Source organism: Prunus avium, chromosome 3 (assembly GCF_965620075.1).
Source record: "Prunus avium chromosome 3, drPruAviu1.hap1.1, whole genome shotgun sequence".
Lineage (NCBI taxonomy): Eukaryota > Viridiplantae > Streptophyta > Magnoliopsida > Rosales > Rosaceae > Prunus > Prunus avium.
The window spans coordinates 26,041,583-26,067,902 of record NC_142286.1 but is presented as its reverse complement, the minus strand read 5'-3'; the positions used below and the strand labels follow the sequence as shown (position 1 = coordinate 26,067,902).

Sequence of the window (26,320 nt, the reverse complement as noted above, 5' to 3'; positions counted from 1 at the left end):
GGGCAGGCTTTTTGGGATTTCCCAAATCCCCGATCCATGGCATTATATTTTTTACACAAATTTTAGATCCTTGGATGAGATGAAATTTGACACGGTTTTCGAGAGGAATTGGTAAGCCGAGGTTGAGATTAAATCTGACATGACAAGTTAGTTTTTAGTTTTTGAGGGTTTAGGGGATTTGGAGGATCACTTTTCCTTGCTTCTTTCTGCTCAGACTGTAGAATTCATTCCACTCATTCATCTTCATTCTTCGTTCTCAAAATAGCTCCGGGCCTGTTCATCTTCATTCTCTCCAAGTACAGAGGGTTTCTCTCCTTCTAGATCTTTGTGCCAAAGATAGTCTCTCTCATTTCCATCTAATGCTATCTCCTCATAATTTTTTTTTCATCTCTCAGTGCATTATTTCTCTAGTATGGCTCACGCCCAAGATTTTTCTTCCAGATCACTTTTATTAAGGTAAAAATAAATAAATGATATTAAATAGGGAAGAGAGAGAAATATTAAGTTAAGGAGAGGTAGTTTAAAAATGCAATAACGAAAAGCAGACACGAGCTTAATCAAAGTTGGCTAGAGCGGATGTGCTCCTCACTTTACACCCGAATTCGAATCCCCCTCCCTCTGGTTTAGATTAAATTAAAGTAGAATATCATTTGTATAAATAAAAAATAAAAAAAACCAAAGCAATAACAAAAAATGAAATTCACCATTGTTACAATTTAGTTTATATTTTATTTAATTCACGTTGCAATAGGTGGATCAAACAACTTGATGTGTGAGGTTAAACTAAATTTTTTATTGGGTCTGAAGGGTTAAACTAGGACAGAGAGCACTTAAGCGGAGTCAAAGCTGATATTTTCGTAAATTTCAAGTACATTTTTGTGATAAAAACCCTTAAAAATATTTGAAATTTTTGCAGAAAGAATTATATTGTTGGGTGTCCTATGATCCACATTTTTTGTTGGTGTGATTAAATAAAATAAAGGCTTATTTACTGTAGTGCCCCCGAAACTATGATCAAATCCTACATTGCCCCTTGAAAGTTGAAGTGGCCCACCTTGCCCCCTTGACCAAGGTTTGGTGAATCACTTTGCCCTATACCGCCATCTCCTACCATACTGGGATTGAGAAACGCCTGGTTCTCTCGGCATGGTCATTGAAGTCGAATACTTGCTCCTGGTTCCAAGATTTTGATTCCTCTGCTTCCTTTTTCAAACTCAAATCTCACTATCTCTGTCTGTCTGCCTCAGTTAATTAGCATGTGAAAACCCTAAATGGTCGCACTCTTATTTTCTAGATCTAGGGATGGGCAAAAGGGGTTAACGGGTGCGGGTTGCGAAATGGGTCGGGTAAATGAGATGGATTCGAATTGGGGGTGGGCTCCACTTATGCCACATCATAAGCTTTGATTGGGCATACACATGTTTTTTAATTTTTGAGGGGTAGGCTCCACTTTTGCCACACCACAAGTATGGGTAAGGGATGGGGAGCCACGTGTGCTAAAAGGACCGAAATTCCCCTGCCACGTCAGCAAAAATGCCGGAGTCAAGAAAGGAGATGACAGTAGAGTGTAAAGTGATTCACCAAACCTTGGTTAAGCGGGCAGGTGGGCCACTTCAACTTCCGAGGCCAATATATGATTTGCCCATAGTTTCGGGCCACTACAGTAAATAAGCCTAAAATAAAACCGAAATGATGTGAAAGTGAAACACGTCACTTGTTCCCAACTCACCAATAAAGCAAAACACTCAAGGCGTTGCAATTTGCAAAGCTCTCTCACCTTTCCACATCCGACGCTAAACACTGAAAAGGAAACCTAAATCCTCCTTCTCACTGCGACAGTGACGCAAAACGTGGTGAGCATTCTCTCCGACTCTTTCTCTAACTTTTTATTTTGTTAATTCGTTCCATTTACGTTGGAGATGATTTGATAATATTTTTCAGAACTAGCCTAGGCTGTGTGAGCCAATACTTATTGCAAACCCATTTGGAACAAGTTGCTTACAAATCAGAATTTTGGTCAAATTGTTGCAAGTTGTTTCGATTGTCCGGTTGGGTTTGTTGGATAACCAGGTGATCCATAAATTAATAGTCAGTGTTTAAATAAATGCTCAGTATCCTAGCTGAATTTGAGGAATGTTGTAGTTGTTTGAATGATGTTTGACAAAATTCCTGAGACATAGTTGGTTCTGTTTCATATGATAAACAAAATTCTTTACTGATAGTACAGGAACCGGTGTTTCAATTGGTTTCACTCCTACATATATAATATCATTGCCACTATATCATTCCTCTATTTGCATGAAAATCACAGAGTTGTTCCCATTTGGTGGACTAATGACGGTGCCGGCACAAGAGGTTAGAGTTGAAAACTGATACTCTGGGAGGATCATTAAAAACCAGAAAGTGAGATTGGATAAGAGAATGGACATTTAAGATTCTATCGTATGGTTACTGTATTGGATACAGTTGAAGGGTAAGGAATAACATTAACATCTAGAATGAGGACTACAGTTTTTGCCAACGCTAAACGAATGCTGCAATAAGATTCTGGAAATTGATAATGGCCTAGATGATATGCTAAGTCTTTTGCATTAGTAACTTTTTCATTGGTTTATTTTGTCAATGGTTAGGTAGTATTGTTATCATTCTTCATTTTTATTTTTATTTTGGGTTGAAATCTTAACAAGATTTATACAATTTAGCCAACTTCTTGAAATTTGTTTCTTATCAAGGTTTTTACACATTGTGGTATATGGGGACTCCAGAAGCAGAGTATGCTGCATTTGAGGAGAAGGTCAAACGAACTGTTTACCTTGATAATATCTCACCACAGGTCACCGATATTGTTGTGAGAACTGCTCTTTCTCAGTTTGGGACTGTGAAAAATGTTCAGTTCATTCCAGACTACTTCAAATCAAGGAACATCGCACAGTGTGCACTGGTGGAGATGGAGAACCCTAAACAGGCTGATGCTATTGTCTCAGAGATAGCTCAATTCCCATTCATGATGGCGGGGATGCCAAGGCCTGTGAGGGCATGTCCTGCTAAAGTGGAGATGTTTGATGATCGCCCTACAAAGCCTGGAAGAAATATATCTTGTCGTTGGTTGGAGCCAAATGATCCTGATTTTGAAGTGGCACAAAAACTGAAGCGTCTTACTAAAAAGCATGCTGCTGAAGCGTCATCTTTGCTCAAGCAACAACTCCAGGAAGAAGAGAATCTTGCGAAGCAGCAGAATGAGGCTCTTAAAGCAAATTATAAGAAGTATGAAATGATAGATAGTGTGATAGCTGATGGAACTGCTCGTCATTTGGCAAAACGTTATAAAATGAGAATAGCAGATGACTGATAGGTTTTTTTGTTGAGGTTCTCCCTCAAGAAAGTTTAGTAAATTTGTAAAAAATGCAATCATTAGTACATGATGGTTGTTTCTAGTAAAGGACTTCATTTGCTTGGAAAAAGAGTTCAGTTTGGGAGTATCTATATATATATATATATATATATATATATATATATATATATATATTTTATATTTTTTATATTTTATAAATATGATAATGGAAAATGATAAGGATGAGTTGTGTAATAGCATCTGCCTGGGAGATTTTTAAACTTGATTTTGCAATGATTTCTTGTCTTTAAAGCCCTTTATATTGGACTTACAATTTGTTGCTTGGAATAAGAATAAAGCCAAGGCAGGTATCGGATTTATGATGCAGATTATTGGCAATTACCTTATTAGGTTCGTCCCATTTTGAGTCTTGCTCTTAGTATTTTGCTGATTGAGCGAATTATACATTCAATTGACATTCATGGGTTGTCATTGTAATTGAGACTTTACAGTAATCTTGAAAGAATTGAGTTCAGTTGGCGTCAAAAGAATGGTACACTAATTCTGTTAAGCCAGAGAGTGGAGGTACATATAAACTCGTACAGCCCTTGTACAGGGTTCAAGAGTTCTTGAACAAACTAAATTACTATATCATCTCATTTGTGTGGCAGCGCTGGAAACGGCAGAGTTGATCATCATCCTTCGCCTTTCTTTCCTTTCAAGCACACGTAAATGTGGCGACTTTGCTTTTGTTGATTCCTTTGGACACCTAGATCATGAAACAAACCAATAGCAATCAATTAAGACAACAAAAATGCAGCAATTTTTATAGAAGCAATGAGCATTATTCTTAAGCTTGCATTTTTGTTATTTCCTTACTTTTGGGGGCAGAATGGATGCTCAAAATTAGGCACTGGCCTTGCATGGGGTACCAGAGTCCTTCGTAGTTGCTTCAATGCCTTCTCTTCCTCCACCTACAAATGTTTCAAGTATATTTCAGTTTAAATCAAGCAAACTAGTAGTATCAAACAACTATACAAAAGGGGGCACGGAAACACGCATACCATCCTTGCTGCATCGCTCTCTTCTCTATATCTCTTGTACATTATTTCTTTCTCCCTAACCTGTAGATCTTAACTTTGTTAGTACGGGAAAACAATGTTCTTTTCATTTTATTTTTTAGTTTCACTGACTTGTAGATCCCTAACCCTTATATGTTACTGAAGGAGAGAGTAACAATGTTACCTTTTGATCAAATTCTGCTCTACCAACAGCCCGATGATCAACATGGAGATTGAATTGTTGAACTTGGGTAAGAGGCTTGCGCACTTTTTCTGGAACAGGAATTGGGTCCCTGCATGAAAGTGGGATATGAATCATTCATGTTTTTATGAATTATACCTTGTACCAAGTCTATATAAATTCAAAAAATTCAAAGAAAGGAAGTTTAGTTTGCTTACTCTTTCAAGATTGGCTGTGCCTTAAAAAGTCTTATCTGAGCTGCTTCTTTCTCCAGCCTTTGTCTTTCTTCCATATCCCTCTGCAATTCCTCCTCATGCCTCACCAAACTCTCTAGTTGGAAAGGTTCTGGTTTTGTGCATTGCTTGGGCTCTGGTTTGGGTGGGATCTGCATTTAAAACAGCATGAACCATTAATCTTTCTTGCAATTGCATGTAATTAAAACTCATAAAAAATATTGTTAAGTTTCTGTACCACAGGGTAATCAGTGGTATACGGATATGGGTTAGCTTTGGGAACCCTAGCTCTTTCTTCTTCCAATTGCTTCTGCCACACTTCGGTAATAAATTTCCTTTCTTTCTCAGCCCCTCTTTCCTGATGACATAAAAGACATAACAAATAAGCAGGTTATGAGCAGATTGCATCACTGAATTGGCTAACTTGTAAAGCTGGAGGAAAGGATTATCATACCTCTGTGTGGAGATGAAATGGATTTGGTGTTGTGTTTCTCGGAATTAGATTCTGGTGAGGCTCTGAGTTCAAAGACAACTGAAAAAACAAAAAGAAAGATGCATAAGAAGCTGTACATGAACTTTCATACTTTTCTTTTGTAACAAGTTCAAAAACATTGATTCCACTACCTTATCAAATATATCAAAAATGGAAGAAGGTGGCGGTGGTATTCTTTCATTTGTTGCAAAATGGAATTCCTGAGGTTTAGTCACATTTTTCTTGGCATTACAGAATACCCCCAGATCTCCTTTACTTTCAAATATCTACAAACAATGGTTTAACAAAAGGAACATTAGATATCAATTCCAAATGTTTCTAAGATGAATATCATTAAAAAGAAATGAAAAGGTTGGAAGTACCTTCTTATTCAGAGGCTTCGCCTTAAATTTTGGGATTCTTTCAAGTTCTTCCTGCTCAATTTCAAACGAACTTTTCACCCTGGGTGGACGGGCCCTCAATGATGTATGTAGCACAGGGGTTTTAGGTTCAGTAAGATGATGAGACTTCCCTTGATTATTCTATGATACAATAGAGAAAAACAGAACATTGTCACCTCAACTGGCTTAGCAAGAACAAAAAGTGGAAATATCAAATATGATTCTATTTATACCTGACGAGACACCTCCGTTGAAGCCACTGAAGCCATTTCTGCATTCTGGTTTGCCCTTGCCATTGTCTCCAAATGGAATTCCTACATCAATTAGACATAGGAGTCCTATTATTCATAGAAAATCTTGTATTTACTTCTAAGCAACACCCAGTCTACAATAACTTTACCTGAAATTCCGGTGGCTGAGGTGTACTTCTCAGTATTGCAGGTAATGATGGGGCTTCTAGAATCTGTAATGAGCAACAAGATCCAACCAATGAATCCAACAAATATAGGTCGGAAATCAAATGAGGAATAAAAAACAAGAGTAAAACAAATTACAAAATTACCTTTTTGTTTAGTGGTCGAGCCTTAAACTTCGGAATTTTGGCCATCATCTCTTCTTCAAGCTCAGCAGTACTCTTTACTCTCACTGATCGAACACGTTGAGATGTTTCAAATTCAGGCTCCTTAGGCCTTGTCAAGGTGAGTTTGGGCTTCATCTGAATAATAGAAACATCATTAACCATAATACTAAATATGTTGACAAAATAAAACCGAAGGAGACATAAAAAAGAACTCAAAGAAATCACAGATGGAGATAAGTATCTTTACTTGTGAAAGAGAACCATTGACATGCTGCATTGACAAGTCTCTGGTACTTGATTGGAACCTTTTCATCATTTCAGCCATCGAAACAAATGGTGCTGCAGATTCCCGAACATACACCTTTCTATCCTCTTTTTGCATAGTAGCAGTTGAAGAGCTTAAATTGAAACTGCCACTAGTATGACCCAATTTTGACTTGTGGTGCAACGTTTGGGGTTTGGGATTAAGAATCTGTATTTTGAGGAGGAGACAAAAAGAAAACCAATTAAGGTAAATTTCTAGAAATAACAGTCAAGTTAATACAGAAGTAAAAGTTACCTGTCTAGATCTTCCTCCGTCCAACTTCTGTCGCTTAATTGCCTGATTTTCCTGAGCTAAATTGGGAGTCCCAATTGCATTTTTCACATTTTTTTCTCTGGAAGTTCAAGTAAAGTAGGTAATCAGTACATTGACATATATGAATAAATTAACACATATATCAGAACAACATGATATACACAAACCTTTTCACACTACTTGGTTTGATGTTTTTAGTTTGTGATGACTGTAAGTGACTTTTTTGTTTCAGTGCTGACGGGTTTCTGACAATGCTTTCTATCTTTTTAGCTTTCTGACGGGTTTCTGACAATGCTTTTTTATCAACTTCGCTAATACTCTTATCAGCAGAGACCTAAAGGGTAAATATTATGATTAGATGCGAAAAAGCAATTAATTATGGCTTTTCAGAGGAATAAAAGTTCAAATTATTACATTGGCTTGGCTTACATTGCTTTCATCTTTAGCTTCCCTGGGGATTATATCAACTTTGACTTCAGCATCCGGTTGAGGCTTAGTTTCCACAGACTTGTCATTAGCTTTTAATTCAGAGGATGATTCCAAGTTCTGCAAAAGATAAAAGCGCAATAAGCTAGAAGTCCAAGTTTTAAAGGATATAGAAGGAAAAAAAATTAGAAAATGAATACCTTCTGCATTTCCTCTGCTTCACTAAAATCACACATGCTCTCAACCGTAAAAGATCTACCAGCCTTGATCCTAGGCATGAAGGCTGCACAAATAAACGAGTACCAATATAATCAGAACCTTTAACTTATATGCACCAAAAGAAACAAGAAAATAGGTCATCCTTGCAAACATAAAATTCACTTTCACTGAGAGATGTAGATAGATTAAAGCATAGCCAATATGACACTTCCCTGCTCCATCAAAAGAAAATTCCAGTCAAATTATACTAAAAAAATACGTAAATTGTGAACCTAATTTGGCAAGTTTGGTAAAGAAATGAAGGAAATCCCAGAGCTTTAAATCTTAAAATGTTATCCGGATCAAAAAATCTCTCTCACTCAATTTGATCAACTGTAGTTAGAATTTTCTGGAAGCATAACCTCTGTGTAATTTCTGAGAGTATTAACAGAAGACAGTAAAAAAAAAACAAAAGATCTTTCTCTCAACAATGTGGAGCACCTAATTGAGTGTAGTTTTTCATTTAGACAAACGAAATCACTAACCAAAACTAATAAAGAAATCGAATTTTATTTTCTAGTCCCCAATCTTCTAGGGAAACAAACACAACTGACTGAGCAAACAAACACTGCAAGATAGGCAATACAGCAATTGCTTCCCTATCGGTTTCAAGAAACGCTAGGAACGGGAGCAAAATTGACCTCCAAAAAGAAAATTCAAACACTAAATCCCAAGAGAATTACAGATAGCAACGGAAATCAGAGAAGAAAAGCAAGAACCCTAAAATCCAAAGCAAACGCAATGCAAGAAAGACAGATCTGAGAGAAACCCTAACAAAGAGAAGAAGCAATACATCACAGATTCTAACATATGAAAGCAGAAAAAGGCAAAATCCATGGAAATTGAAGAAACCTCATAAAAAAAGAGGGTGAGAGAAGAAGAGAATATTAGGGATCAGGGAAGACGTACGAGAAGGCGCATAGGGCAGAGCGGCGTCGAACCAGAGCTCGGCCTGGCGCTTGTCGTCGTCGCTCTCATCCTTTATGAAGTCGTAGAAGCGCGGGGCCGAGAACTCGTAGGTCTCATCGATCATCTTCGTCGTCATTGTTGCCATGGCCGTGGCTGTGGCAGCGGCCGCTGCGTTGGGTTCGAGATCGGGCATTTGGGGGATTAATTGTTGTTTGGGGTTTAGGGATTGAGAAGAGGAGGATGAAGAATTAGAGAGAGAAAGAGAGATTTGGTGGATTAATGAAGAAATTAATTATGACTAAAGGAGAGGGAGCCTGGAGAGAATGTGTCTGAGTGGTGTGGTGTGGAGGAGGAGTATAACGTTAGGGGAAGGGGTCTCTCCAACGGTCTAATTTTTTGAATTGGGGGCCATCGGCCAACTATGTGACTGTTGGGGCTGTGCTGTTTCTAACGGCTCTTTTTTTTCTCCTTGCCTTTTAGGGACGGGACGCTGTCGTTTTGTTCGCTGGTGGTGAGGTTTTTTACAACTAGCCTTTTGCAATTATTTTTTCTTAATCTTCCTTTGTGTTGTGCGACCATAAGTCACCATGTCATGTGTGTCCACTTATTTTTTTTTTGGTCTGAACCATGAGGTGGTCCTGGATGAACCTCAACTATGGGTGGCACCTTTAAGCCTTAACCACAACCCAGACTAATCCCCACTCAAACCGGGTCGGCCCGTAATGGGTAAAGTATTGGCTAAAATGGTGACTCCGTACGAGAGCAGGGATCGAATCCATGACCTCTCTTAAGGAATGAGAGTGCCGAACCACTCACACCAACCACTTTGGTTGTGTGTCCACTTATTCATTAAAGGGTAATTACATTTTTGGTTAATCGGGTTATGGTTGAATTTAATTTTGGTCACCGAAATTTAAAATTTTCAATTTTAGTCACTGTATTTGCATTTATTAGCAAATTAGGTCATATGCTTCAATTCTGTCAGTTTCATTAATTATAAAATATATTTTAAATATTAAATTAAAAATAAATAATTCCGTCAGTTTTATTAATTAAAAAAAATTAAATATTAAGTTAAAAAAATTAACTTCAATATAATATTTAATATTTATATTTAAAATAAGTCCTTAATTCTAAATGCAACCAGGTGTTTCTTCACAAATTTCTTTCAAAATTACCCTTCTGCTTCTCAATTACAACCATTGTTTTCTCAATCCAAAATTCAGAATACAACTGATGAATTGGGCTGGTGGTAACAATAGTTGGGCGGGGAATTTGGTCTAAAAGATGATGGGCTGGTGGGTTTTTTTTTTAAGATCTCAAACGTGCTTCCCATGAGCCCATTCTCTCTCCCAAAATGGTTCTTGGCCCGGTCTGGACATTGTCTAATCATTTTCTTGTAGAGATTGGCTATCTGGACACGGATTTGGTGCTTTGTTTTGTTATACTGTTCTTTTGCTTCTGGTCCCAGTATCTTGTTTCTCAATGCCCCTATCTTGTTTCTCAGCAATGCCCCTATCTTGTTTCTCAATGCCCCTGTTTCGGGACCAGTTTCTCGTTTCTCAACAATGCCCCTATCTTGTTTCTCAGCAATGCCCCTATCTTGTTTCTCAATGCCCCTATCTTGTTTCTCAGCAATGCCCCTATCTTGTTTCTCAATGCCCCTGTTTCGGGACCAGTTTCTCGTTTCTCAACAATGCCCCTATCTTGTTTCTCAGCAATGCCCCTATCTTGTTTCTCAATGCCCCTGTTTCGGGACCAGTTTCTCGTTTCTCAACAATGCCCCTATCTTGTTTCTTAATGCCCCTGTTTCGGGACCAGTCCTTTGTTTGTCAAAGAAGTTCGGTTCATCCGATTTGACCAGAAAAAATAAAACCACTACGTTATTACCAAAGCTCATCAATTTCTTCTCTGTTAACCCACCTGTTACCTCAATGGTTTACGCCCACCACCTTTTAGACCAAATTCCCCACCTAACTATTGTGGACACCAACCCAATTCGTCAATTGCATTCTGAATTTTGGATTGAGAAAACAATGGTTGTAATTGAGAAGTAGAAGGGTAATTCTGAAAGAAATTTGTGAAGAAACACCTGGTTGCAATTTAGAATTAAGGACTTTTTTAAAATTGAAATATTAAATATTATACTAAAGTTAATTATGTTTAACTTAATATTAAATATTTTTTAATTAATGAAACTGACGAAATTGAAGTATATGACCTGATTTGCTAACATATGCAAATACAGTTATCAAAATTGGAAAATTGAACCCTAACCTTAATGATCAAAATTATAAATATCCAAACCAAGTGGTTGGTGTGAGTGGTTCGGCACTCTCATTCCTTAAGAGAGGTCAGAGGTTCGATCCCTACTCTCGTAAAGAGTCATCACTTTGACCAACATTTTACCCCTTACGGGCCGACCCGGTGTGAGTGGGGATTAGTCTGGGTTGTGGTTAAGGCTTAAAGGTGTCACCCATAGTTGAGGCCCATCCAGGACCACCTCATGGTTCAGATCAAAAAATAAATAAAATTATAAATACCCCTTTTTTAATTAATGAAATTAGCAAAATTGAAGCATATGACTTGATTTACTACTAACACATGCAAATACAGTGACCAAAATTGTTATTACCCCTTCATTAAACTAGGAGCCATATTTGTACCTAAGTGGATGAGCGTAAGAATATTTTTTTTATAATACTATATGGCACATATTATACGTGTTAACATAGGTTGATCCGAGCACCAGCATCTCCAAGTCCCTTTCTACTGACATGGCTCACTTCACCTGCTCTAGTCAAGTCCCACCAATCAAGGGAGGAGCCATGCCTGCTCCAGTCAAGTCCCAACAATCAAGGGAGGAGAAATAAATACATCTTTTTATTTTGTTTTATTGTTTTTGGTATAAAAGCTGAACTACATCTTGTTGATCAGGGACGGATACAGGATTTTAAAATGAGATGGGCTAAATTTAGGTACTAAGTAGATAGAAAACTTAATAATAACATGTGATTTCATTGATAACCAAAAAAAAAAAAAAAAAAAAACAGCAAGAACAAGAAAATCAATTACAAATCCTATTTGATAATTCATAACTCATAAACTAAAACTAATGCCCCAATTGCAAATCCTAATTGATACTTCATAAACTCAAAAAAAAAAATCCTCAAATTAAAGTATCAAGAAATTGAGAGAAGCTTACATGATAAATATAGAAACTTGGTTCACTTGAATTAAATCTTGAAGGTGAGTGCAGCAGCAACAAAAGCATTTTTTTTTTTCTCTACATGCGAGGGTAGGTTGGTGCTTCTTTTTTTTTTTTTTTTTTTTCTACATGCTGTGTGTTAGTTTTTTTTTTTTTTTTTTTCTCTTTTCTTTCTCTTGCTGTGCTATGTGTGTGTGTGAGTGGGACCAGAGCAAACATTTGATTGTTGGGCATGACTAAGAAAGCCCCACCTTTTTCACGCGAGCAACACCAAACATATTGTTGATTAAATAGCTGAACCACATCTTTTTATTTTTTTTATATTGTTTTTGGTATAAAAGCTGAACTACCCCTAGAATCATACAAACGAAATATCCTCATTGCATTTTAGGGCAATACCTAACGTGGCCAAAGAATTCAATTGTAATCGTCGACTTCTTTTCTGGACAGAACCTATTAATTAATGTCTGTCCTTCCTGGACAGAAATGCAGAGAGAGAGAGAGAGACACACACACACTTCTGTATAAATAAAGAGGTTGGGTGGGTGAGAAGGGAAGTTAATTGGATGGGTAAGGAGGGGGTCCAATTCAGTGAAACAAGGGAAGGATTTTTGTGAAAGGGGCCTTCGTATTTATCTCTGCATCTGAACACGAACAGCAGAAACTAAATACCCATTTGAAAAAGCAACTTACTGTACAAGGGGGCTTCCCCACCGTGTCTAACATTTACGGTGATTTCATGGTCTTTGTGCTTGTCTAACTTTTACGGTGATTCCTTAACCATGTGGTTGGGGGTTTGATCCCCGCACATGGAAATGGAGCACATTTCGTGGCCAGTTGTTTACCTCCCTTGGAGAGCTCCCACGGCGAAAGGGATTAGTCACTACTGTCGGCGGTGAACACCCTTGGATCTCATCCAAAATTTGTTGAGATTTCTATACAAATTCTAAATACCAAGCTGTGGAAAGCTTAACCCTCAAACCTAGGACAGCAACGTTACCAAGAATATCACTAGAGATTTTTTTTCCATTTTTACAACATACAGTTATTTAAAGAAAAATGTAAAAATGGAAGATGTGGGTTAGGGCAGTTGGCTAGGGCAGTGAGTTCGCCCACTTGTACCCAAGTTCGAGTCCTCCTTCCCGGATATTAGATTAATTTAGAGCAGTTTAGACTATCGCTTGTAAAAATAATAATAATAAAAAAGTAAAAAAAAGTGGACATTTTTCGGTTTCATGTTTAACCACATGAGTTATTTTGAAGGACCAGTGAAAAACAAGTATCTTCCCCTACTTTTGGCTGGTCACTCTCCTATAAATACATAATCAATGTGCTATGAATATTTTCAGTAAAAATAATTAAACCAAGAAGATGGAGTTGGAGGAGTTGGAAGGACTGGAGCCAGTGAGCCCAAATGGTCAGTACTTCAGTAGTGATGCGTTATCTCTTTCGATTCTTGCTGTTTTGGAATCTGAGATTCCAATGGATCTGGAGTCTCAATCAATATTTTTGCTTAAGACCGTCTTCCTCCCCATCAGCCCGCGTTTCTCCTCTATCATGGTGTGTTCTCCTTCATCTCTTTGCGATATAATTGCCCCATCTACCTTATTTGTTAAGCAAAAAACCAAAAATTGATTGAAGACACAAATTTATGATAATATTTTTGTACAATTACCACATAGGGGTTATGCCTTCTTTTTATTTTTATTTTTTATTTTTACCGGCATCATCTTCTCTCGATATTATTCAAATGTTTTGATAATGACCTCTCTTGTAATCATGTTTGGTTTTCAGGGTAAATTTGGGATTGCTGTTTTTTTACTTAAAAAAGTTGCTTATGACGTGTTTTGAAAATAATTAGCTATAAAGTAAAGCAACTCTATGTTTCGTAAACAATATTTTTAAGGTGTTATTAGTACAAAAAGTAGTGTCAAAATCATTTGGTAAATTTTAGTATGACACTATTGTAACTGTGAATAATGAAATGATGTTGAAAGTGTTATGCGCTAATCATGTGGTGGTAGAGGTGGTGGTGAAAGATATGGAGGGTGAAGATGGCGTGAAAGAGGTGGTGATGAAGGTGGAGGTGGTGGTTCTGGTAGTGGTGGTGGTAGGGATAGCGGTTGTGAAGGTGGAGGTGGTGGAGATGGTGGAGGTTGAGAAGGAGGAGGTGGTGGCGACATGGTGGTGGTGGTGAAGGCAGAGGAGGAGGTGGTGGTGGTTGAGGAGGAGGATGTGATGGTAGAGGTGGTGAAGGTAGTGGTGGAGGTGGTGGAGTTGGATGTGAAGGTAGATGTGGTGTCATTTTTAAAAATTAATGATGGTATTTTGGGAATTAAATTTTTTTTATTAAAGGCTCATTTCTATTTCTTTTGAAAGCAGTTTTGAAAAGCAACACAGAGCCTACTTCTAAAAGCTGTTGTCAAAAGACCATTGCTTTTACAATAATTGGGATATTTTATTTTGTACCAAACACATTAAACTGCTTAACTTTAAAGTGAAGTAGGTTTTTGACGAAAAAACACAATTCCAAACGGGACCTCAATATATTTAATCCCTTTGGTTCAATATTTTTTTTTACAAAAATTACTATATTTAATACGGAATTATGACACCCACGTCATCATGACAAAGATATATACTAAATGACCCCATGTGAATTCCAAGTTTTATAATTGACAGTTGAAAACTTGAGCAATTGTTAATTTGGAAACAGGTTGAAAATAATGGAAAGAAAGAGTGGAAAAGGGTCGAAGTGAAGCTTGAAGACCACTTGCATATCCCTACTTTCCCTTCCAACTTGTCCCCCAAATCATATGACAAGTATATTGATGACTATTTGTCAAAGCTATCAACAGAAAGATTTCCACAAGGCAAACCACTGTGGGAAGTTCATATTATCAACTACCCAACCAGCAATGCAGCTGGGAATATAATCATCAAGTTTCACCATGCCCTAGGAGATGGCTACTCTCTCATGGGTGCCCTTATTTCCTCTCTACAAAGGGCTGATGACCCTTCTCTTCCCTTAACTTTTCCTTCACAGCAGCGATCCGAATCAAAGAAAGAAAATTTTGTGACCAAAACTTTCTCAGTTGTCTGCAACACCATTTCAGACTTTTGGTCGGCCAGTTTAAAGATCATGAAGGAAGATGATCTAACACCAATCAAGTCGGGTAATGATGCAATTGAGTTTCGGCCAAGTACTGTATCAACTATGACATTCTCACTGGATCAAATCAAATCAATCAAGAACAAGCATGGAATGGTAAGATTTATCCTAGGATTTCGTCTGAGTAATGTCATATGCAATTTTATTCTCTCTTATGACCCCTCCAATATATGCATGCAACTCTTGAATTTTGCTCTATTTTCTTGTTTTTGAGGAAATTTGGTATTTCATAATTTACTCCTGAAAATTCTGTAAGTATACTATTTATCCAACATCTCATACACCACCAATATGAACAGAAGAACTATTTTCGATCATGGGACTTGAGGACTTGTTTAATATGGATGGAGCTAGATCTACTTATTTATTCATTGTACATTTAATTTACTTTTTCACTTACTATTACAGACTGTAAATGATGTTCTCACCGGGATGATCTACTTTGGAACTCGGCTGTACATGCAAGAGATTAACCAAAGTTCAAGCAAAGCAGATTGTACATCACTTATGTTGATTAACACAAGGCTCATAGGGGATTATGTGTCGATTGAGGAGATGATGAAACCCAACAGCAAGACGCCTTGGGGAAATCGTTTCACTTGGGTGCAGATATCCGTACCCAAGTTAACTCAATTCTCAAATGCTCTGGACTTTTTCCGGAACACACACAAAATAATAAAGAAGAAGAGAAGCTCTTTAGCTGCTTATTTATCGAGCGGGCTGTTGCAGATTCTGAACAAATTTGGAAGCCATGAGGTTAGTACAGTAGAGGAGACTATATGTTAGATTATACATCATGGGGGTTCGAACTTGAGATCACTGGTTTGCAAGTCAAGACATTGGCAATGCTAGCTTGTCCCGCTTAAGAAAAAAATTGGAAGCACAAATTTAAATATATATTTTTAATTTTATGTTAACATATTGCAGGCATCCAGCAGATACATTCATCACACAGTGAAGAACTCGAGCATGGTGATTTCAAATATGATTGGACCTGTGGAAAAAATGTCTCTGGCTAATCATCCAATTAAAGGTTTATACTTTTTGATGGGAGGTATACCTCAGGTATGTCACACATTGTTATGAATCATTAAATCAATCTAACTCTAGATAATGTTTCAAGATACAAACATTGACCATATATTTATTTTTCTTAGAAATAAGCACTTAAAAAAATTGTAAGGAAAGATTCTATTGTAGTGTGATTCTTACCACGTTGATAAAAATAGGAAACAATTCTAGCCATAGACAACTTTTTTGGGGTAAATACCACGAGGTGTCCCCATACCTGGAGGGTGGGATTAATCCCTGCTCGGGGTTCGGCTTGTCTCTGGCCATAAAGTGCTTTCAACGGGTTTCAAACCCCGCCATTGAGGCACCAGATAGCTCGCTAGATGGAGGTGGCAGTTTGCCAACCACACCACACCTTATAGTAAAATCGTAGTGTGATTCTTAATTACCACGTTGATTAAAATAGGAAAAAATTCTAGCTACGGACAACTTTAGTGTAGTAAAACTTATGGTTCTGACTGAAATACAATCCTAGTTTTTTTTGCTGCCAAAGTTGAAAGATTGTAATTTATCTTTTAAGTCTACATTGAGAGATTATTGTTTAAGAATATGAGTCTCACATCGGAAACTTGACTAAATAAAATACAAAATATAATGAATGGTTTTACTACTAATAATACCGAGGCCTTTTGTGATAAAACCTCACACCTATTGGGATTTATAGGTGGTTAAGTTGGGGACAATATCGATGTTGTTAGTAGTGGGCCGCTGGCCCGTCTCTCTAAAATTTAACATGGTATCAGAGCGGATCGATTGACTGGGCCTGAATTGGGCCTCTACCCTTACCCAATATGTGATGTTCACATGTTGAGCTTGAATGTTTATCCATATCCTTTACCCAATACGTGGACAGTCTTCATTCCCGAAAGTAATCAACCATGTTCATAATGCGATAAAAGTTGAATAAAATTGAGCATAAGTTAGATTTTGTCGTATTGTATTATAGAATAATAACTTGATAAACCATCAATGAGTGGCTTCACAATACATGTATGTAAAGGTGTACCATATAATTGGTCCACCAACATATACCATAATAAATGACTATGCCTCTCTAGATGCGCTTTCGCGCATGCAAAAGGCTTTTTTTATAATTCACGTGCATCACGTGTGATTTACAAAGTTAATATTTATTTTTGCAATTGTGTTTTTTTAGATGTTTGTCTTTTATCGCTTGATGACTTACAAAGTTTGTTAAATAGTTGAGATAGGCATCTAGCAAAATACAATTGCAAAAATAAAATAAAAAACTTTGTAAGTCAAGCGATAGAAGACGGACATCTAAAAAAATACAGTTACAAAAGTATTTAACTCGTAGAAAAACATAACTTAATTCCCTCCTACTCTTTGCACAACTTATTATTACTTAAACAATTAACTACTCAATAAATGGTTCAACCGAAGAAAAAAAAAAAGTAAAAATTGATGAATCTTCTTGTGTACGTAGTTTTCAAGTTTAATTTGTATTAGATTAGTTTTTCCATATGGAATTTAGCAACTAATGTAACATGACTTACATATGGATTTGCAGGGCTTGCAGATAACCATTGTTAGTTACATGGGAAAGGTGAGGCTAGCCTTCAAAATGGAAAAAGGTCTCATAGATCCACAGAAGTTCGAGTCATGCATGCAAAATGCCTTGGAAATGATACTCAAAGACTCGGATCTGATGCGGAACAATTAAGGCGTATTCGCATGGGCTTCCAAGAAGCAAGAAACACTCGATCTCTCCACAAAAACCCACCCTCATTCTTTCTCTTGCAACAAAACCATTATTGAAGGAAACTCACAAACACCATGAAAAGAGAGCATGCCTTCAAACATTCTATTCTAGTAATTTTCTTTTGTACTTTTTCAGATTTGTGTTTTAATGAAAGCAAACAAGCAAGCAAGGCTTTTAGGATATGTGGTTACTATGTTTAAAAGGAGAGGAAAAGGATATAATGACCTTCTGTGAATCATTTTAGGATTGGGCTTTAAATTTAATGAACCACCCAAAACGAGTGGGCTTATTTCTACATAGAGAGCTTATTTCTGATGTTTGCTTCTATATAAATTTGATTAGAAGCAAACATCAGAATTTTTCTTCTAGCCACCCAAAATGCCATATTTGAACCTTCATAGCCTAAAATAAATAGCTCTACCCCTCTAAAAAATTGTACCCATATCTTCAGTGGGTTCTTCAATCTTGGTAAGTTTTTTATTTTATTTTTATATATATTCAATTCCAATTTTAATTGTTGTTGTTGTTAAGTTTTTATGATTCAGAGTTTGGGTGAAAACTTTTGGGGATTGTTATATATGTTTTATTTTTGCAACTTGAATTATTAATTAGCATATATGATTTTTGGTGTCTAGTATTTCTTGTTACGATATCATGTCACATGATGATAATAGACGGGCAAAGAGAGGAAAAACTATTTATGAAAGATAACAAGGATACACCTTCTGCATCTGATGTTGATACTTCAATTCCTGATGAACTTACAACTCGGATCTCAAGTAGGTGAATAATGTGCTTGATTTGATAGTTATTTATATTTTGTATTTCTTTATGTTATATTTCGTAATGTGGCCTTGTTTGATTTATAAAATTATATTTGCATTTTTGTTTCAAGAGAAAAATGGCTTATACTATATCTCCTACAAAAAAATAAAATTTAGGCTACAAAAAATTCATGGGTGAGCCATTGCCCCCAAGGACAACCAGGGCTGCCTCTCTCGCTCTTTCTCTCTTTGTCTCTCTTTATCTCTATCTCTCTCTCCCTCCCTCGATTTGGGATTACTGATTCTCAACAAGGCCTAGGAAGAGATTTTATGAAATCCATATCTATATAACAGAGTACTGCAATTAAATATGCAAATTTATAACTGAAAATTAATTGGCCACAAATACTGCATATGAAAATCTTATATGTGCCTGCCAACTATAGAACCTAATAAAAAAAAATAGTAAATTGAGCTTAAACCCATAAAATTCATTTTAAATCACCTACAACCCTTTCTTTTAGTTTTCTATTTAAAATACCCAAAATTTTCAAATAATACCCGATGACTAGGATCCAACTAAGCAAGTTACCTAATATAACTTAAAATTTGATTTATTGTATTTTTCGGATTCCAAAACTATCCCTATTTATGACTTAATGTGTTATGGGGGGTGTAACTAATGACACACGTTGAATTTGGAAAGATTACCAAATGGTTGTAAATGGATGTAGGAATTAATTTAGAAACTTATTTGAAATTAAATATTAAATTCAACATTAACGTATTAGTAATCTATTTTTGAATTAATGTTGTTTTTTATGAATTACTACTAGTGATCTATTTAATTTATTAGTAATTTACATTCAATATTAAATTTAGGAATTAATGTTGTTTTCCTTTTATGAATTATACGACTAGTAATCTATTTTATTATACTTTTATGAATAATAGTGTAAATTTTAATTATGTTGAAAAATAATTTGATAATCTATTTATTATTTGTTTTGTGAAAAATATTTTTTTAAAATGAACCTATTTTTTCTCTAAATATTGTACCTATTTTTTTCTCTAATAATGTACCTAGTATAATGAACCTATTTTTTTCTCTAAATTTTGTATCTATTTTTTTTCTCTAAATAATGTACCTATTTTTTTTTTCTCTAATAATGTATACGTAGTAAAACAATTTACCTAATATAATGAACTTATTTTTTTCTTCTAAATAAGGTACCTATTTTTAATTTATAAAAAATGTGCATAAATTTCAATTATACAATGCACCTATTTTCTATAAATTATTGTGTACCTATTTTTAATTTTTTAAAAATGTACTCAAATTTCAATTACAAAGTAACTAACCTCTTTCTTTTTTTTTTGGTAAATAATATACCTATATATATATATATATATATATATATATATATTCATATGTACATTATTGGATATGTAATTTACATATATATTTTTTTGGTTTGTAATTTTAGGGGGTGATATGTTAGAGGGTATAGCAACCAAAAGAAATGGGATGATTGATATGCTATTAATAGGGAGTTTTAATTACAATTATGGCAGGTAATGAAATGCATGGAATAAATTATAAATTAAATATGAAGTTTGATGGCAATGATGTAAAAACATAGGAATACTATGACCTCTTATATCCTACTGGTTATTTAAGTTTGAAATTGGGTTTTACACATAGATTTATAGGATGATGGGTATATGTCTAGAAAATAGAAATTGTAGGGACCTATATTGGACAAGCCCTAAAAAAAAAGGGGGTGTGTGTGTGAGTAAAAGAGAGTGAGGGGTGGCTGCCATGGATAGCAGTGGGGTTAGGAGGTTGGGTCGGGGTAGATGTTTTTTTTTTCCTATACAGGGAAGATGGTTGCTGCTTGTTGGGATATCTTTTTGTTTTCAAAATTATTGGATAAAATATAATAAGGTGCAAGTGGTTATTTTTGGTTTAATACAATTATTATGATGTGGACTTATTAAAGTTCATTATATTAATTTAATGATTAATATTATCTTAAATGCGTGTAAATGCACAGATGCTAAATACAGAAATTTGGGATCCCTCTTTCTAATCTCTCTCTCCTCTTTGCGTTTTTATGAAATCTTATCTTGGAGAAGGATAATGTAGAACACTCTTAAAAATAAAGCATTCTAAAAGGACATATCTTTCGAGAAGCTAATATGACACTGAATATTGATGGGTCTAGAATTGGTTCTAGTGGTGCTATTGCTGCTGGGGGCCTTATTCGTAATTCTGTTGGTGAGTGGGTAGCAGGTTTTTCTGCTAATTTGGGTCACGGGGAGATTTTGGTGGCTGAACTGTGGGCGTTGTATCATGTTCTAAAGCTAGCTTAAAGGTTGCAAGTGACAAAGCTTATTGTTGAAACTGATTCTACTCTTGTCTTGCACCTTTTGAATGCTAAGTTGGAGCCGAATCACCCCCTCCTTACTTTGCTAAACATGTGCAGAGTCTGTTGGAAGAGTTCCTGGGACTGCATCATCTTTCATGTTTTAAAGAGGTTAACTTTGCTGCTGACTCTCTGCCCAAGATGGGCATGAGATGAAAATGGGTATTCATTGCTTTGTTTTGCCTCCTGGTATTATTACTGGTGTCCTCGAATAAGACAGGGATGGCCTTTTAAGGTCTAGATTGATTTATGTTTAGTTGTTGTCTGGGCTTAGCCCTCTTTGTTACCAAAACAAAAAAACATATGACAACTACTTCCTTCCTCGTCCCCATAATACGACAAAATAGATCCCGCAACATAATTTTGAAGTCTCTTAAATCATGGAGCTTTGTTGTTGTTCTTTACAACGGATCAATTTATTCTCAATATTAATTATCTTCATCTTATTTCTAACTACAGCATAACTCTTCATATCCTTCAATGATCCAGGTGTGACTTTTTTTACCATGCAAAAAGTGGAGCACTGCATCATAATTACAAATTACAACACATAAATTACAATACAAAAAAGTAATTTAAGTCGATATCTTCATATATGACAAGTATTATACTCACTTAATCTCAGATTGCCACCAAAGGAGTGCGTCTTTATTGTTGACTCAAATAGAATTAGGGTTCTGAATAAGTTAGTATGTTTCTATTCTTCTTACAAGGAGACATTTATAGTGATACAAATACAAGCCTATCTAGGAAATAAATACAATAAGGAAAAATGAAATAAATATAATCCTAGTCAAGCCGATATTCCTATAATTACAAATCAATTATAATAAAGTTAATAATTATAATTTGTGATTCACACCAACACTCCCTTTCAAGATGGTGCATAGATGTCGCATATGCCCAATTTGACAAGTGAATCTGTAAAGGCTTGATTTGATACGGCCCTTGGTCAACAACATATCTGCCAATTGTTCAATAGTCCTAATATACAAAGCTTCAATAATCTTCTCTTCGAATTTCTCATATATAAAGTTCCAATCAATTTCTACATGTTTCGTTCTATAATGCTAAACTGGATTATCAGCAATCTAAATTGCTAACTGATTATCACAATACAACTTCAGAGTATCCTTAGTAGGAAAACTCAACTCCCCCATAAGCCTTTTTAACCATAGCAATTCACAAACACCTTTCACCATAGCCCGATACTCAGCCTCTGCATTGGACAAAGAGACAACCTTATGCTTTTTACTCCTCTAAGTAACCAAGTTACCTCTTACAAACGTGAAATAACCAGATGTCGATCTCCTCTTTGCCCATTTCCTGCCCAGTCTAAATCCTTATACCCCACAACTTTTACATGCCTATGCTCTAAAACATCAGACCTTTTTCCTGGTGCAGACTTCAAATATACCTCAAAATTTGGACTACTGCATCCATTTGTCAGTCTGTTTCAGCGAAGTGGGCAATATGGGGTTATTTTGTTTCAAGTACCACCTAATGAGCAGCGGTGGACCTAGAATTTTTTTAAGGAATGGGCAATATTTCAAAGCCTAAAAGCTTAATGAAAAAAACAACCAAATACCCTGATAATTTAAACAATATTTAAAAAGACTAAAAACACTATATTAATCACATTAACCAATACACCATGTTAACTATATACAAATAAACAGCACATTGAAATATTAACCAATTCACCATATTAATCATTTAATCAAACCACAACAATCTTTGTAACTAAAAAATAAAAATCTATATAGATTTTCTCATCGAATTATGTCGTTCAAGATGACTAGTGATGAAAGAGATGGTGTTCCGAAAGAATCCTTTGAGTTTGACCCTGCTTCTTTGCCCACCAATCTTGATGATTTCATTGATTTGAAAAAGGATAATAGAGCCATGAATACTAAACCTAATGGCTTGTCCCGTGAGTTCCTAGAAAGTGAAGGCAAACCTGCATTGGGATTGTGCATTGTACAATTACATAAAGAAAAGGGCTAACATAAAAAAAAAAACCACTAAAGGTTTGGGGTCATTTTTCATATGGGCCCCTAGGTTTCAATTTCATCAATTTACACATTGTGGATTTCAAATCTTACTAATTTAAGCCTTTCGTTAAATTGATTGTAAGAAAATCTATTAAGTGATGATGTGTCATTTGTAGGGCCCACATTTTTTACTTAGTTGGAAAAAATATTAATAAAATACTAATTAGAAATCTTAAATTGTATATATAATTTTTTTTTAAAGTAAAAATAAAACAAGCCCTTCTCCCCGATCTGCCCCCTCCCTCCCAGCTTGACCACTTCCCCACCTTCCCTACACCTCCACTGTTTCGTCAACCTAGCCACCCTCCCAACCCCCAGCAGCGCTCGCACCCTTTGTCTCTCTCTTCTCACTCTCCCTCCTTTTTCGATAAAAATGATAACTTCCACATTAGTCTTCTCATCCAAGCTTGATGCTCATCTACCAAACTGCTCACACAACCAGAAACAACAGCTTTGGGCTTTTCTTGAGCACGACATCTCAATGAAGCACATCTCCTATTATCAAAACCCGATTTTGAACTTTGACTGTGAATCGTGCCCCAAAAATAGCTATTAAATTAAAAAAATTGATGGTTGTCGATTTGTGGATTTTTTTTGGGTGTGTTTATAGTTTTTAGGCTTATTATCACAAAACGTCCTTAAGGTTTATGAAACTATCAGATTGCATCCTTAATGTTTTTTTGTGTTATTCGTGATCCTCAAGATTAGTATGTGCGATCACAAATGGTCCCTGCCGTTAGGTTCGTTCAAAAACTCCGTTAGTTTGCTGACGTGGCATATATATCACAAACCACCCTGAGGTTCACGCACCTATCACAAATGGTCATTGTGAAATTTTTTAATTTTTTAATTTATATATATATATATATATATATATATATATTATTTTAAATACATGTGACACTATATTATTGTAGATGTGGGCTCCATATATATGCCACATCAACAAACTAATGGAGTTTTTTTTTATAAATAATTTAAAATTTAAAAATGAAAAAACTAAGGGTTTAGGGTTCATAAATGGTCCTCAAGATTAAAATCCTTCTATAAATGATTTTTTCATTTATAAATAATTTTAAAAAGAAAACCAAAATTTTATGAATTTTAAATGAAAAAATGAAAAATTTTCATAAGGACCATTTGTGATAGGTGTGTGAACAATTTCATAAGGACCATTTGTGATAGGTGTGTGAACATCAAGGATGTTTTGTGATATATATATATATATATATATATATATATATATATATATATATATATATATATATCACATCAGCAAACTAACGGAGTTTTTGAGGGAACCTAATGGCAGGGACCTTTGAGGACCACGATTGACACAAAAAAACATTAATGATGCAATCTGATAGTTTCCTAAACCTTAGGAACGTTTTGTGATATTAAGCCTAGTTTTTAAATGGTATAGGGTTTCTTTATAAGACTATATCTAAGATTTGGTATATAACTAAATTTGTATAATAACAATTCCCTTCTAAATAATTACCATATATAAAGTTTTTTTAACAAGAAAATATTATTCTTAAAAATCAATATTATTAACCAGAAAATGATTTTCTTTTTTTGTAAATATTAAAAAAAAAACACTTCCAAAGGAGAATTTTTTTTTTTTTGTGGAGACAAAGGCGATATCATTTCATTAATGAATAGGGATGAAATAAGTAAAACTATAGGTAAATTAACTAGTAATTTTTGGCGTGTATCGCCGCCATAACTTTCCAACGGATAATTACCTAATCAATAATTTTTTTGCCTAAAAAGAATAATTTTTATTAGGTATATTTATCATTAATTGTTCAGCTATAATATTATTATAGAAAGCACTAGAAAGTATTGAAAAAGAATAATTTTTCAACTTTTTAGTTAAAATTTATTATCGAAAAAGAATAATTATTCAGTTATAATTTAGCTAAAAATACTAGAAAGCTATTTTAGGATCTCCTTATAAAATTCAACCCTAACTATGCTCCCTAGTTTAGGGAATCATAAATGATTTATTTTTTTTTTTAGTTTAGCATAAATGCTCCCTCTTTATATAAAATAATAATAATAAATAGTTAGTATTAAGTAAATACTTGAAATAACATTAAAGTAAAGTAGCATTTAATTATAGAGAGCCACTAGAAGTCCTTTCTCTCTCCTCAATTTAGGAGCTCCTAGAGGTCTCCATATTTTAGGAGTTGGATAGGGAGCATGGTTGGAGGTGAGTTTTCTCACTTTCTCCCTAAATTTTATCTAAGGAAATGGTTTAGGGAGTCAATTATGAATGGTATAAGTTTAAGAAGGGAGTAGGAGTTTCCGTTACAAATTTAAAGATATGAGTGAGATTAATGCTAGAAATCTTATCAGGTAAAATTCAAAAGAAATACAGTAATGTAGTAAAGTTAAAAGTCTCTAAACAAACACCACAAACACAATATTAAACCCCTCCTCTCATTTAATTTTTTTTGTCTTTCTCAAACCACAAAGTTACCCAAAACCGCAGTACTTGCACCAATACTCATAACAGTACAAATAAAAGCCATTAACCCAACGTCTGATCCTCTAGCTGCTGAATTCTCCCGCGGTAGTGGGGGCAGTGCCGGTGCATTTGTGTCCAAATCCAACAGCGGAGACGGTGAGACTGCAGGAGGATCAGCCACAAGTGGAGATGGAGCTGATGAAGATGGAGAAGGAGGGGCCTGAGAGGGTGGCGTATGTTGGGTTTTGCTTCTGACGGCCAAAACCACCACTATCAGCTTCTGCTCTTTTTGGCAATTTTCAGCATTGCCACTGATGAAGAAAAATGGACCTGACCGCTCAAACTTGAAAATTGAGTCACCATCTGTTAGGGACTGTTTTGGGGTTTTTGTGTTGCATGACAAATAATCCTCTTTTGTTACCTCCAACACAGAATCTGATCCTTTTTTGTACTTGAAAACTGCATACACATAATACATAGCACGAAAAAATAAACCAAAAAGAAAAGTAGCTCAATTATATTACACTAACTCTAGCGAGAAAGCCAATATGGTCTAACCCAGTGGAAAACGACATTGAATTGTAGACCAGTGGTGTGTGTGAGAGAAACTCCCTTTAGTTTAGACAATCGCTTGTATTAAAAAAAATAATAATAAAAAAAAGAACTAGAGAGAGAGATGCTTACGAAGCGTATCATTGACCTGAAACCTATGTCTTTCAGCCCAGTGATTGAAGTTCTCGGAAGGGCTCAAAACCCAACCATCTTTGCCACCCACAATGAACTTGTAGGCTTGAGGAGAGCTACTAGCCAACCCCAACATCAAAATAACAAGCAACGTGCTCACAATTAGTCTCTTAGACGCCATTTCTGAACAAATCTAATCAAACCCAGAAAATTAAACTAAAAACACAGGTATAGCTAGCTATATTGAGAGAGAGAGAGAGAGAGAGAGAGAGAGAGAGAGAGATTTAGTGAGATCTAGAGAGAGATGGGA

The 26,320-nt window shown here is 35.5% G+C and overlaps 4 protein-coding genes across 8 annotated transcripts; 2 read left to right on the top strand and 2 right to left on the bottom strand.

Annotated features, from left to right (window-relative positions):
• Positions 1 to 1,722: 1,722 nt before the first annotated feature.
• LOC110767829 (ASI1-immunoprecipitated protein 1) lies at positions 1,723 to 3,513 on the top strand. 4 transcript variants are annotated; one of them, XM_021971486.2, is made up of 4 exons: positions 1,723 to 1,853; positions 1,942 to 2,070; positions 2,312 to 2,473; positions 2,733 to 3,513. In XM_021971486.2, exon 4 carries the CDS (start codon positions 2,753 to 2,755, stop codon positions 3,347 to 3,349), a length of 597 nt encoding a protein of 198 aa, XP_021827178.1. In that variant the 5' UTR covers positions 1,723 to 1,853; positions 1,942 to 2,070; positions 2,312 to 2,473; positions 2,733 to 2,752; the 3' UTR covers positions 3,350 to 3,513. The 4 variants fall into 4 exon arrangements, with proteins under 4 accessions (XP_021827178.1, XP_021827180.1, XP_021827179.1 ...); XM_021971488.2 differs by lacking the exon at positions 1,942 to 2,070; XM_021971487.2 differs by lacking the exon at positions 2,312 to 2,473.
• Positions 3,514 to 3,862: 349 nt separating this feature from the next.
• Positions 3,863 to 8,823, bottom strand: TPX2 (targeting protein for XKLP2). Of its 2 annotated transcripts, none has more exons than XM_021971494.2 (18): positions 8,430 to 8,823; positions 7,463 to 7,545; positions 7,251 to 7,382; positions 7,004 to 7,170; positions 6,819 to 6,915; positions 6,507 to 6,731; positions 6,242 to 6,394; positions 6,080 to 6,142; positions 5,913 to 5,993; positions 5,662 to 5,820; positions 5,431 to 5,565; positions 5,261 to 5,338; positions 5,045 to 5,164; positions 4,792 to 4,958; positions 4,577 to 4,685; positions 4,396 to 4,455; positions 4,211 to 4,305; positions 3,863 to 4,100 (listed from the first exon to the last, which is right to left on the bottom strand). In XM_021971494.2, the coding sequence occupies exons 1-18, from the start codon at positions 8,620 to 8,622 to the stop codon at positions 3,983 to 3,985; spliced, it is 2,235 nt and encodes a 744-aa protein (XP_021827186.1). In that variant the 5' UTR covers positions 8,623 to 8,823; the 3' UTR covers positions 3,863 to 3,982. The 2 variants fall into 2 exon arrangements, with proteins under 2 accessions (XP_021827186.1, XP_021827187.1); XM_021971495.2 differs by having other exon boundaries at positions 7,266 to 7,382.
• Positions 8,824 to 12,948: 4,125 nt separating this feature from the next.
• On the top strand, positions 12,949 to 17,785 carry LOC110767831 (wax ester synthase/diacylglycerol acyltransferase 11). The gene is made up of 5 exons (XM_021971489.2): positions 12,949 to 13,197; positions 14,354 to 14,905; positions 15,218 to 15,565; positions 15,737 to 15,874; positions 17,412 to 17,785. Exons 1-5 carry the CDS (start codon positions 13,009 to 13,011, stop codon positions 17,562 to 17,564), a joined length of 1,380 nt encoding a protein of 459 aa, XP_021827181.1. The 5' UTR covers positions 12,949 to 13,008; the 3' UTR covers positions 17,565 to 17,785.
• A 7,422-nt stretch (positions 17,786 to 25,207) lies between these two features.
• On the bottom strand, positions 25,208 to 26,320 carry LOC110767867 (early nodulin-like protein 3). Its single transcript, XM_021971534.2, has 2 exons — positions 26,011 to 26,320; positions 25,208 to 25,785 (listed from the first exon to the last, which is right to left on the bottom strand). The coding sequence occupies exons 1-2, from the start codon at positions 26,189 to 26,191 to the stop codon at positions 25,322 to 25,324; spliced, it is 645 nt and encodes a 214-aa protein (XP_021827226.2). The 5' UTR covers positions 26,192 to 26,320; the 3' UTR covers positions 25,208 to 25,321.

Coding starts and splice junctions, on each gene's coding strand:
- TPX2 (XM_021971494.2), bottom strand. CDS start 8,622: ATGCCCGATCTCGAACCCAACGCAGCGGCCGCTGCCACAGCCACGGCC. Junction 7,171..7,250: donor GCAATGTAAGCCAAGCCAAT/GTAATAATTTGA, acceptor TTTACCCTTTAG/GTCTCTGCTGATAAGAGTAT. Junction 4,686..4,791: donor GCACAGCCAATCTTGAAAGA/GTAAGCAAACTA, acceptor ACTTTCATGCAG/GGACCCAATTCCTGTTCCAG.
- LOC110767867 (XM_021971534.2), bottom strand. CDS start 26,191: ATGGCGTCTAAGAGACTAATTGTGAGCACGTTGCTTGTTATTTTGATG. Junction 25,786..26,010: donor TCAGGTCAATGATACGCTTC/GTAAGCATCTCT, acceptor ATGTGTATGCAG/TTTTCAAGTACAAAAAAGGA.
- LOC110767831 (XM_021971489.2), top strand. CDS start 13,009: ATGGAGTTGGAGGAGTTGGAAGGACTGGAGCCAGTGAGCCCAAATGGT. Junction 14,906..15,217: donor TCAAGAACAAGCATGGAATG/GTAAGATTTATC, acceptor TTACTATTACAG/ACTGTAAATGATGTTCTCAC. Junction 15,875..17,411: donor TGATGGGAGGTATACCTCAG/GTATGTCACACA, acceptor ATGGATTTGCAG/GGCTTGCAGATAACCATTGT.
- LOC110767829 (XM_021971485.2), top strand. CDS start 2,753: ATGGGGACTCCAGAAGCAGAGTATGCTGCATTTGAGGAGAAGGTCAAA.